Raw genomic sequence first — 12,836 nt, forward strand, 5'->3', positions numbered from 1 at the left:
CATATAAAGTGAGCCAGACAGTTCTATTTACTTTTTGAACCAGGTTGTCAAGATATTATTTTTTGCTTTAGAAGGCAAGGTGAGGCAAGTTCATCTAAAAAAAACACAATTCCTGTGTATTAATTCAACGTGCTTTACAAACAAAACATTAACATTTGAGCAAAAAAGAAGAACATTGAAAACATAAAATGTGTTCAAGGATAAGATCTAGAAAGTAAAATAAACTACAAATCATGTCACTGTTATCATAATCAGCGCATGTGTCATTTGGATAATGTGTGATTTATTATTCCAAATTAATCATTTTGCAATTAAAAGTCATGAAAACCTCCAAAATGTCACAAATGTTTTTTTCTTTAAAAATAGTTCTCTTGCCTCCACCCCAATTATGACAAACTATTTACATGATGTGATAGAGAAGCTTATCCTCACATTTGAATCTTAAATCAGCAAAGATTTGTCCTTTTTAGCTTGATAAAAAACTTACAGTGACAAGATTAACAACACTGTGTCTGAGGATTTCCTCTCAATTTGTTATTAATCAGTTAGTTGTGTCACTGTCTCAGTCCTATATGGCTGCGCTCTACTGTGAGATTATGTTTGTGTTTGTGCCAAGATATCTGATCAGGCCATGAATGGAGACTTTGTGCCATCAGTGGTTTTCTGACACTGAGCCCAATCTGTTAATGTTGTTAGTGAGGCCTTGGCAGGAATTGGTTCGCAGTGATTTATCTGTTTTTTCCTTAGCTTAGGCACTTTAATCCTCATAATGCAAATCATGTTGTTTTATTTAGTTCTGACTTCTAACAACCACTGAGAAACAATGCTAGAAATCAATGACTTGTTTGGATCGAAGATGCAAGAAATTGGTAGTGGCATCGTACTGTCCTTGCCAGGAAGTAATTCAGGGTCGGTTGTTACAACACTAAAAAGAGTGAGTTGTCCCCTCTGCCAGCTCAGAACACAGAGGGGTCTTTGTAATACTAATCAGTCCTCATTGGCAGGCTTCATGGACACTTTTGATCAGGTGGAATATTCTGAAGATATCAACAACATCACAAGACAAAATGTTTTAAGCTCAACTGTTTGATTGTGTGACACACGCAGGACAGTTACATCAATAGTACATCCAGGATTAAAGTTTAAACCCTGATCAGCAGTTCAATAACACTAACTTTTAACAGACAGTCAGATAAACGAGGAAGGAGAAAGCTATGAATTCTCTGAGTAATGACGTACTTTACTTTTTTTCTACCAGGTTTCTCTCGTATTTCAAGACCATCTCACCCAGCACATCAGCTCCCAAAGGCATCAGAGAGGTGTTGAGACACAGCTCTTAGCACCCTTTTCATACTTTCCGCAACTGATTAAATGTTCCTGCCCCTCCACCTGTCAGATAAACCTATAGGGAAACATTGTTTGAGCATCCTGTTCGGTGGAAACTGATTCATCCTCTGCAGCAGCTCTTCATGCCCTGATGATCAACATTGTTTTGGCTGTTGGAATGATCTTTTCCTAAATTAAACATCAGTTCGCAATGATACTATTTATCTTTTACAGCAATATGGAACACACTGCATCTCCCTAATGTGTCAAACTTGTTTTTCCACTCTAGTTTAGTTGTTCTGTAGGTTTATCCCTAAATCATCTTGACTGCATGACTCAGCTCCTATCCCATAGGTGTACTGTGTGTTTAGGAGCATGTTAGCATGTGGGTTATTAAATAATTCTATAGTTACAATAAGACAACAGCAAACCATGTTTTTTCAAATCACCCAAAAAAAATGTGGGTGATTGTGTCAGCGAATGAATTCAAGGAGTGATTATGTTTTATGGCCAGTTTTAGAGTTTGCATCCACAGAAATGTTTCATAACCTCTGGATGCTACAACAAGATAACATGTTACTGTAAAACGCCCTTTTCAATGCTGCTGTGCCTTCAAACAACTCAACACCGCTTTTTACCCCTAAAACACCTTGAGTGGGACCGTTACGCTTTTCGTTTGAACTGCTCCTCCCATTGGGTCTGAAATATTAATGGATGAGCTTAATTTTGTAGTCAGGAAGGTGACCTTCATGTGTGTCCACAGAGAGACAGTAATCCCACTTTCAAAAAATCCCTCTTTTTTTCTTGAACAGTTTATTTTCAAACGATCGCTTTAAATCTGATGCTGTATTTTAATCTTTTTCTACTTCAGGATTCACTAAGGTATACGTTATGAAACGAAATAAATATTGAATAAAGGCAAAAGACTAATGAAACACAAACAATAACAGATTTAAGAAGACATAAGACATAATTCTCATATTTAAATATATATATATTTTTTTTATTCTTTGGTAGACTCCGCCTTTTAGTCAGTCTGTCAGCAAATCATGAGTGACAGCAAACACAACCCTGATTAGACCCCTACCTTTACCCTGCACTCATCCCTCTTCCTCTGATGCGTGTGAATATGATGAGAGTTGACAGTAAGAGTGGGTGAGTACTGCTGGTCCTTCTTTCTCTCTCACCCAGGGGCTTTGTTTATGTTTGCTGGCTGGGGCGGTCAGGATGTGTTAAAGGACAGAGCATTGTGGCATGGTCCTGACAACACGAGACAGGGACAGTCTCAGAAAACTTTTCACACAAAACTGGAGGTCAAACTGCTGTATTTTTTACCCCCAACTTTTTAAAAAAATGTCCGCAAGAGGTTGAGCCGATTGTGTGAAAACAGCAGGAAAACTTCAGAAAAATTCACAGATAACGTTTTTATCTTGTAGCCACTGCGTGACTGGTTTCATTTTTTAAATTAGCTGCTCATACTTTTTCAGCTGGCTCGCATGCTTTTTAACCACTCTCTTATTTATTATGTGGTGTTAACTCGGCCATGTTGTAACATTACAGACTTCTGAAGCATCCTTTTTGCACCAAACATTTGCCCTTTATGTCTCCCTTTTATAATTACCAATACATACAGTATTAAGTTTAAATATTTCCCATTATTAATTTAACAAAATCCAAATTAATCTACTTCAGGTTTCCCTTGATTACCATGTACGTATGATCTATAGAATAAAGTAGGGGTGTAAATACATCTGCTTTGTAAACTACAGGCAATTGATTATTTACATTTGCGCCACCTTTACATTTTTTCTGCCAGTAGCATATTCCTTTCAACAAGCATTCAATTTAAAAAGCCATGAAACTTCCATGAACCCTTCTACAATCAGAATGAGAAATGAACCAGCATTGAGTCGTGACCGCGGGGAAGCCTTCACACATATCTGTACATCATGTCCTCACAGATGGAAACATAAATAAACCAGTAAACCCAGTGGACAGGACAAACTGTGATGTTAGTTGCAGGTCATCACTGGGTTTGGCACGTTTTCAGAGCAGAAATAAAAAATCTGTTCCCTTTGCAACTAATGTTTTCATGTTCCCACAGGTGCTGGGGAGTCAGGGAAGAGCACCATTGTAAAGCAGATGAAGTAAGTAGAATAAGCCGTCTTTATTTTGATGACTTACATGTTGCCAATGTGAAACGTATGCTGGGTGAGCAATTATTTAGCTGTGACTAACCATGTCTGATCAGATCTTCTTCTTTTTGCATTATTCAAAAAAGGATCCCAAAGTAGTCTCCTAAAAAATGTCACTGATTTTTGTTTAACGGAAACCAAAGTAGCAAAGCATTTAACCAACCTGTGTGTGTTCCCTCAATAGTTAGACTGATATTTTTCAGCCAGAGAAGTTGTGATCATTTTTAGATCCTCATGTCAAGGAAAATAATACGCAGAGCTCACTGAGCCTGTGGCATATTCCATCACTTTGATTATTTCTGCATAATTTCTAACGCACAGGGACAGTGTGCCGGACTGTTTGTTTTATCTTTTGCTGTTCAAAGCACAAGAGAAAATGGGAGTAAAAGAGGGTGTTTGCGATGATTGTGCACCAATGAGAACACTCACCCACACACACCAAAAACAAACCAAGAAAAGCACACAAACAGAACCCTAAATTACTTAATTATTCACATTCCTCTGGGCAGGCAGGGAATTGAATCTATTTTTTATGAGGCTGGAGTAGGAATGGTCTGCCTCTTTTCGAAGCCAGGTTATTAACACCTACAGGCTGAAAAAAAGTATGAGACAAAAACACATTATATAATATTTCACATTAATACAGTATATCCTTTGAAATGCTGAATAATGTTACAGAAGTTGGTAAAATAAAGTGTTTTATTATACAGTTTCCAAACAAGGAAAGCATTTCATTGCTGATTGGAGACTGCTCATTATAGTTGTCATCAGCACAATGTTGTATCTTATCTGCTTACGTACTTCCCTGACACTCAGCTCCAGAGAGAGGTCAAACACAGGATCATCTGGATGCTCCAGAGTGTTGGAAATGTCAGAGTGTGTAAGCTTTATCCTTCAAAACATGTGGACCTGACGTTAGTGATGTAGAGTCTACAGTATGTGCTAAAAGACAACTGCTATTCCTGTTGCATAAACATACATATATTATATTTTATATTAATATTTACCAGTTGTGATTGACAGGCAGATATATTTAGTGACTACTGACAAGGGAGCATTTAGTCTCTATGTGGCCAAAAAGTCTGTTTATGCTGGATGAAAAGATGGTTTGAATTTCTGTGAGATTGTACGAGTTAAATATCATTACTAAATATATTTGCTACATGGGAAGACGGCGAACTCTTCTTGAACTACTGACACATAACACATTTTGGTAAGGTCAAAAATATTGTGGGGACCATGGGTTGTGGCATGAAGAAATGTAAAGACATTGTAAGGCGAAAGTCGTTGCCAATCAGTCAAACAGGGAACCATTTTTTAAGCACTTTTTTTTACTTTTTTTTAATTAGCGAAATGATGTGGTTCATATTGCCCATCTGCAGCGATGTATAGCTTAGCTTCCAAACCTGTTTCTCAATAAAGGGGCAACTCCTGTCGATGTTACACTTTCTATGGACAAGTACCTCGTACAACCCCAATTAAAAGCACATCTGAACTATCCCTTTAACCCTGCTAGAATGTCCTTTATATAGATATCAGTTTTGCTTTTCATATTTCTTCTGCTGTTCACACAATATATATATCCCTCTAGTCCTAAGTGTGCACTTCCCTTTGTATACTATTCTTCCACGATATCTAAGCAAGAACGTCTGCATTAGTAAAATTAGCCATAAATTAAATTAGCTATAAAGGAAAAAATAAACCTTTCCTTAATGTACTTTTGAATAAAATGTTAAATATCTTTGGCTTTCTCAGGATCATCCATGAAGATGGCTACTCAGAAGACGAGTGTAAGCAGTACCGAGCAGTGGTTTACAGTAACACCATCCAGTCTATTATGGCCATAGTTAAAGCCATGGCCAGCCTCAAGATAGACTACAGCAACACATCCAGATTGGTAAGACACAAAATGAAATGATTATGTAGAGTTACTGTCTTTGGACACATCTGGATCTCTCTGCTGTTGTCCTGATTAAGATTGTTTGTTTCCAGAATTTTCCAGAGTCTTCCAGAATCATTCCAGAGTTTGCTTTTCACTTTGTTTGTGTCTCAAAAATAATTAGGGTAAATGAGTCTGAAAACCAGTTTACTTCCACTGTTACTGCATCTAGGTATATCCCTTTGTTACAAAGATTATTTTGAGGCCTCCAGAAAAGAAGAAAGATTTTTTTCTCACATCACATCTCCTCCTCTGCATTGTACACTTGTAATCTGTGCAAGTGTTCTTTCCAAATGTGGGTGGGATTTCTAACATTCACCTGTTCACAGCAGCTACTTTATTTTTCCCAGAGAAACTTTCTGTTATTACTCAAACGAGAACAAAATGTAATACTCCATCTTTGTCACCTGCTGCAGGCAAGAGAGTCCTCATCCTAGAGACTTCACCTCCTCCATCTTTGATCTGCTCTCTCCTCAAAGTTGTAATAGAAAGAAAGAGGCTGAGAGTGTGGTTAATAGATGCTGCAGCAGCAGACGAGCCTCTGAGCTGTTTGGGTGATTGGATTTATTCAAAAGGTGCTGACAGGACACATTTTAAACACACATCTGGTTTGCCTTTTGCAGTGTGCAGCTTCAGCAATGAAACAAATTCATTACCGTAAATTCCGTACTATTGAGCGCACCTGGATATAAGCCGCACCGGCTAAAAATAAGTAAATAAATGTATTTGTACATATATAAGCCGCACTTGATTATAAGCCGCAGGTGTCCACGCTATAACAAGAGCTATTTACACAGACGTAGGCTACCGGTAACATCCGCAAATACTGTAGCGTCCGTACGGACGTTAAAGGACGACGAGAGCGTTCAAATAATAACTTTTAATAACCCGATCACTGTCGGCCGTGACCACGCCGTTTACAGCAGAGAGCAACACATAACTTGCCGTAACAATCCAACTCTCTCCCCCAGCGTTCTCTCATACAGCCACTCAACACGTTCTCGCTGGTGCATTCACTGACTCTCCACATAATCGGAATTATGAACACATTATCAACTACAGACTTTACAACATGAACCGTTACAATACGAAGCCTAGCCGACGGTGTCTGTAACACGGCTGATGAAAAAGATGACCGTAATATATTTCACAAGAAAAAGTCCATCCATTCACTGCCTCAGAATGACTTCATTACTCACTTCCTCAGTCTCTGTTGTCGCTGTCAGTGTCATCTTAACGTGCAGCAGCTCTGTTAGCTTCTTTGACAGCCAGCTCGATCGCCTTTAACTTGAAAGCTACATCATATGTATTTCTCCGTGTGTTTTCCATGATGAGGGTGCGTGCATGAAGCGCAAAATGACTGATATTAAGATCCGACGTGACGAAGTCAAATGTTTTTGCGGCAGAAGCTCATTGTCCCCCATAAAAAATCCATGCATTAGCCGCACCGGAGTAGAAGCCGCAGTGCTCGAAGTGTGAGAAAAAAGTAGCGGCTTATAGTCCGGAATTTACGGTATTTTGTTTTTCATGGCTGCTGTAAGAGAAATATGTTCATTGTGGCACAGAATTTTCTGTGTTGTCTGCTTAATTAATTAATTAATTGTATTATTGGGTTTTCTGGTTTGATATACTATAAACAGTATTTTTGCACAAAGATAGATTTCAGCAGCAGCATCTGATGGAGGATCAACAAAGATGGTGATGGAGGAGAGAGATGGTGTCTCTATCCCTTCATAATATTATAAACAAAAAAAGGAATGGAATCATGTTCTTATTTTTTCAGAAGTAAGATGCACATTTTAGCATGTTCATCAAACCAGCTTAACGACATTATATTATGACCTACACCAGGGAGCAAATCTGTAGTAGTTTGTTGGGGAGCCTTTCTTTGCATCATATGTTCTTCAGCTCAATGTCATATTTACATTTTACATTAGGGAAATCATTCAAGGGGTTTCATGTTCTCAGTAATGGTTTACCCTAAGTCACATGCTCAGTGTATGTTTCGTGGGTCAATATGTTATGGTGTACACTGCAGCATGATAGTTGTAAAAAATGTAAAGTCTACTGAAACTGTTTTCCTCAAATTGACAGTGGTGATACGTCTGTTGACTTTAACTCTTGATATCTGGACAGTGAAAAGTCTCCCCGAAACAAATTCAACTATTAACAATACATTTGAAAACTATCAGCTAAGTTGCAAACCTCTTTAGAACAAAGGGACATTTTCCTATCAAGGTAGTCCGGGAGCATTAGCTTATGCAGAGAGTACTTCTGTTATCAAAAAGTGCAGCTCTTGCAAACATAAGCATGCTTCGATGCATTCATTAAACAAATGTTTACAAAAACTCTTAGAGAGCCAAACTCTGCAAACGCACAGAAACACTTCCAGTCACAGCTTTTGCCAGAGATGCTGCTGCACCCTGTGATGTTATCAGCCCACAAACGAGCCATCAGTAAGCTGTATCAAAGGCTGAACTTAAACCTGTGGAGGAGTGATTGTCAAGGATTTTGTAATAAAGTCGGGATGTATGTACGTCAACTAAAGCTGTAAGAGAAGGATTGAGGACTCTGACTGTGGTTATTAGAGCACAATGCATAACACTTTTTCCCCCCTTTTGCCAGACTAGTTAAATGGCTACATGTACGTGACAGAACTCTCACACACTCCCACACTAGCAATTAGTGTGTTAGCCTGTCCATACTTGAACACAGTAGCACTGTAGAAATGATCACACACACACACACACACACACACACACACACAAACACACACACACGCTGATTTGCATCAACAAGCATCAATGCACGAAAAAAATGTACATGGCAACAAAATGTGTACGCTCATTATCCAACCTCTTTGCTGTTAATTTGGTTGAAGTAGCAGAGTTCCATCAATTGTATCACATTTGCAGACGTTGATTGCTGCATTAATCATATGCAATCCAACAGTTTAATTAAAAGAAGGAATCGCTTACTTTTTTTTTCACTGTAGCAAATTCCAGTAGTGTGAAAAAAGTTGTTGCACAGGAAAAGAATGAGATTAATTTGAATATTAAAAACTCAAAAAATGTGAACTGAACTCCTCCCCAGAGTACAGGATAGTGAGTGGTACATTTACTCATTACAGAGCAAAATGAATAAATGTTATTCAGCCAGAGAAAAATCAATAAAAAGGCATTTGAACATTATTTTGCACAAAGGACGCGTAGGTGCTAACTGACAGGGTAGCAGGTAAACAAAAATGTGACACATAAACCATCTTTTTGTTAATGACTGCATATTGATATTCAGAGTCCATGTAGTCTGCAGCACTTCTTGCAACCACATAATGACAACATCTGGTCCTTGTGACATAAACAAACGAGCTAAGAGGACCAGGGATTAATGATAAGTAATGTACTCAATCATATGAAAACAACAAGGAGGGTTTGTTCATTTCATGCCAACTTCAAGACTCAGAAGATTATCACACGGTTCACTGATAACATCCTTACATTATGTTAAACATTCACTTCCTTTTCACTTATCCAGAGAAACAGCACTTCATGACTACTTGTTTAGCATTTGGTATGCAAATCCATAATGAATGAAAATGTTCCCATTCATCATGTGGAGTTCCTTTTTTTTTAATTTAACTTTTTTTTTTCCTTACAGTCTAAACTTTTCCTTTATTACTGAATATTGTTTTCATTGCTCAAGATTTTTTATACATTTGGATCGTTCACCAAGCTTCAATGTGTTATTGAAAGATACGAGTTTTGCATAATAATAAGATTTTTTAGCTTTTAAGCCTTTTAGTAAGAAAAACAAAAACGATTCCAATGCACTGTTCCTTTTGGAACGACCTCGCCTAACAATCCTGCTACTCTGTTTCGCTATCTCCCCCTGCAGGACGATGCTCAGCAGCTCTTCGCTCTGTCAGCAGCAGCTGAGGAGCAGGGCATCCTTCCTGATGAACTGTCCAGCGTGATCAGAAGACTCTGGTCTGACAGTGGCATACAGAGCTGCTATACTCGGTCCAGAGAGTACCAACTCAATGACTCCGCAGCATAGTGAGTGCAAATTTGCATAGTTTATACTCTGATCCCACTTAGAATTGTTTTTTAATACTAACTTTATTGGTTAGATTGATGACTGTCACAGCATTTATTCATTTGATATACTATCCCTAAATGTTTTCTTCTGTTTACTTCTACATTATGCAAAGCACCCCTGCATATACTTGACTCTGAGTTTTGTTGCTGTACATGTAAATATGCCTTCCGTTGGAAACCTCAAAATCAATAGTTTAATCCATCTCTTTTACTACATATCGGGTTGCGACATAAATTAGAAAACTGTTCTGCAAATGTAATTCTGCCATATTTTTTTAATAAGATTATAAACCAGCTCAACAAAGACAGAGAGTAAGAAAAGTTTGGGTGATGGTGTATAGTTGTTCTCATCAGTTGTTATAATGTTTAATAGTCCCTCTTTTAGTGATGCTTTTCTCCGGGTGATGTGATGGATCTTATGGTGCTGTACTTTCAGCCTCTCTTATATTCGCCGCAGTGAGAAACCTGTCTATGACCTCTTCAGGGAGCGATACAGACAGGAAGGATAGTCCAATAACTTCCATTTGGAGATTCTCTCTAGCTCTCTGGGTTTTATTGTCAAATATTCTAACCTGATTAGCTGGGCCCAGAATGGTATGTCTTGAGGGAGAAAAAGATGAGACTTTACTTTAAGGAAATGTAGCATCCAAGTAAAGTTCAGGACTGCTGGTTGTTATGATAAAACCCCTCAAGTGACCTGTTTGTTTTTCTTTCATGTGGAACAAATGTAATTATTTTGTGAAGTGATTTTTAACAAGTCAAAAATAATGATGAGAAAAAAAAATTCTTTGAATAATTCATAATGTTTTCAGTCGTTTTATTAGGTCTTCTGGGTTTTGTTGTCTCATTCATTTTTATCACTCTGGGGATGTGAAGTGCATGAATCAGAAGATGGTACAGAAGCAATTTCTGATATTATAAACTACATCTCTTTCTGTCTGTAGAGTCTTGGCTTAAGCTTCTAGCTGGCATTAGAAGATGATGTAATACTTTTTATGTGGGTCAGGTTGTGTTAAACATGCTGAAGATGGTTCTCCAGTTCCCTGCTGACCAACAGTCTGTCAGAAAAGGGAAAAACAGAGGACGAGTAGGAAAGGAGGATAAACAATTCAAGAACTTGAAGAGGCAAATAGTAATTGCTGCCAATTTGAGAGATGGAGAGATGGAGAGATAATCAGCTGTCTTTAGCCTTCTAATATTTAATGTCTTTCCCTGTGTTGCAAAGACCATGTGTGGTGTTTGTTTCATTAAAGGTCACATATTTTGCCAGATAAAATGTTAATGTGTCCCTTGTCTGTCCACAAACCCCCCAATTAAGAGAAAAGTCCACCCTGTCTGTCCTCTGCCTGCTCCACTTTTCAGAAAATGTTTGCTCAAACAGGCCTTTTGGAGATTTTCCCTTTGTGACATCACAAAGGGCAGTAACCTGTCACCCAGGTGGGTGACACTCCCACAGCTAGGTGTTTGTTCTGTCCTGAGTCTGCCTCCTGACTGGAAACACTTGAGCTCCATGCTGGAGAAAACCTGAGGCACCCACAGACATGTTTTTTGAGACATCACATTTAAACTTGCTGAAAAGGAGGATGATAATGTGACCATTAACATTTATATATACTTTCTAACTGTAACCCCCGTGTCTTATATTCAATAGGAAATCATCATTACGGTACGAGCTCACCTCCAACTGTGTTTGCTTTAAAATGCGTTGCTGCTGTAACAGTGTAGATTTCTCAGTTTGTGAGATGAATAAAGGTTTATCTTATCTTAATTCAGTTTTAAAACAAATCACAAATAGAGGAGCATACCAGCAAAGATGTTGCCATAGAAATGCTCCCACAAAAAATGGCTCTGATGGTAACTCCCTAGTGGTCTCTCACACAGACATTTGAGGCAGCCATTTCCCATGAGGATTTATCATGCGAATGCCGAACATGTGCAGAATCAGTATTTGGTTTTCACCCTCAATCTCATCACATCCCTCACAAGCAAACACCAAGCAAAGCGTAGCAGAAAATGGACTGACCACGAAAAAATGTAGGCCAGCAAAAGTCCAAACAAAATGCAATACAAAAAGATAGGAGCAATAAAATAAAGTACAAATAAAAAAATACGATTTAAAGAAAATTACATAACCTATAACACATATAAACCTATAATACATAACCAAAGGTTATAGGCCTACATAAATAACACAGCAAGAAGATACAAATGCTTTTTTACACTGTTAGGAGTTATGCCTGTCCCTTTAAAAAAGAGTTCTGTTTGTGTGTGTAGTAAGCTTGGTCTGCTTTAAATTATTAACAGAGGTTAATGTCTCTATTATTTATTTGTACAAATAAAAACTAATTGACAATATAAAAGAGTTAGATCATAGAGAGTAAGCTGAAAATAAATCTGAATCGGCTTTGCAACATGTTTCTGCTCGAAAGAATAGTTAGTTCGGGTTTCATTGATGTCTTTTTACCAACCACCATTTGGAGCAAATGTGTCAGGGCTTGAGCCATGTCATAACTTAAATATTAGAAGACTTAAGCATAATGCCTTAAAAGGCACTTAAACTGTGTAATGAAACACTTTTATGTAACGCTCAACAGTCCGTTAATGAGTGCAACAGAATATGAGTCATTCCACAGAAAGGTCGTAAAATTGCTGGAGTTCATTACAGTTCCAAGCAGTTTGGTGAAATGCAGACTGTTTTGTCTGATGTTAATGCAGTACAAGTGACCTATTTTTGATGTGCTGTGTGAACAGTCTGTTTATGTTCCTTCTCACTCTTGTAGTCTTGGAATAATGCTGAAATCCCATCCTCCCCCTCGTTCTCTTTCTCTGTATTTCTCTTCTAGTTACCTGAATGATCTGGAGAGGATAGCTAAGGCTGATTACATCCCTACCCAGCAGGATGTGCTGCGAACTCGTGTCAAGACCACAGGCATTGTGGAGACTCACTTCACTTTCAAGGAACTGCACTTCAAGTAAGGAGGCACTGATCAGATATTAATGTCTGTGGATCTCAGATATGTTTGAAACCATACACTTAAACTATCATTAAAAAGGCAATCTTACAAGCAATGAAACATTTCATTTAGCAATTCACACTTGACATTCAGGACTGTGAGGTGATTGTTATTAAATAATACTTAACAAACTACTAGTTGTCCCTATGTCATATAAACCACACAAGACCACACGACACAGAGCCAATGCAGGATAAAATGTAACTGTCCTGCTAATTTGGGAGAACAAAAAAAACAAAACACTGACATCTCTGTCCCATTTCCC

General features: G+C 38.1%; 1 protein-coding gene across 1 annotated transcript in view; it reads left to right on the top strand.

The window, feature by feature from the left end:
- gnai2b (guanine nucleotide binding protein (G protein), alpha inhibiting activity polypeptide 2b) overlaps nucleotides 1-12,836 on the top strand; it is a 34,939-nt gene that overhangs the window by 18,424 nt on the left and 3,679 nt on the right. Inside the window, exons 2-5 of the mRNA XM_079341414.1 lie at nucleotides 3,431-3,473; nucleotides 5,277-5,418; nucleotides 9,355-9,515; nucleotides 12,401-12,529. Of these exons, the coding sequence (XP_079197540.1) occupies nucleotides 3,431-3,473; nucleotides 5,277-5,418; nucleotides 9,355-9,515; nucleotides 12,401-12,529 (475 nt within the window). The remainder of the gene's footprint in view (nucleotides 1-3,430; nucleotides 3,474-5,276; nucleotides 5,419-9,354; nucleotides 9,516-12,400; nucleotides 12,530-12,836) is intronic.

The sequence above is a fragment of the Symphodus melops genome (assembly GCF_947650265.1).
Source record: "Symphodus melops genome assembly, chromosome: 4".
In the NCBI taxonomy this organism is placed as follows: domain Eukaryota; kingdom Metazoa; phylum Chordata; class Actinopteri; order Labriformes; family Labridae; genus Symphodus; species Symphodus melops.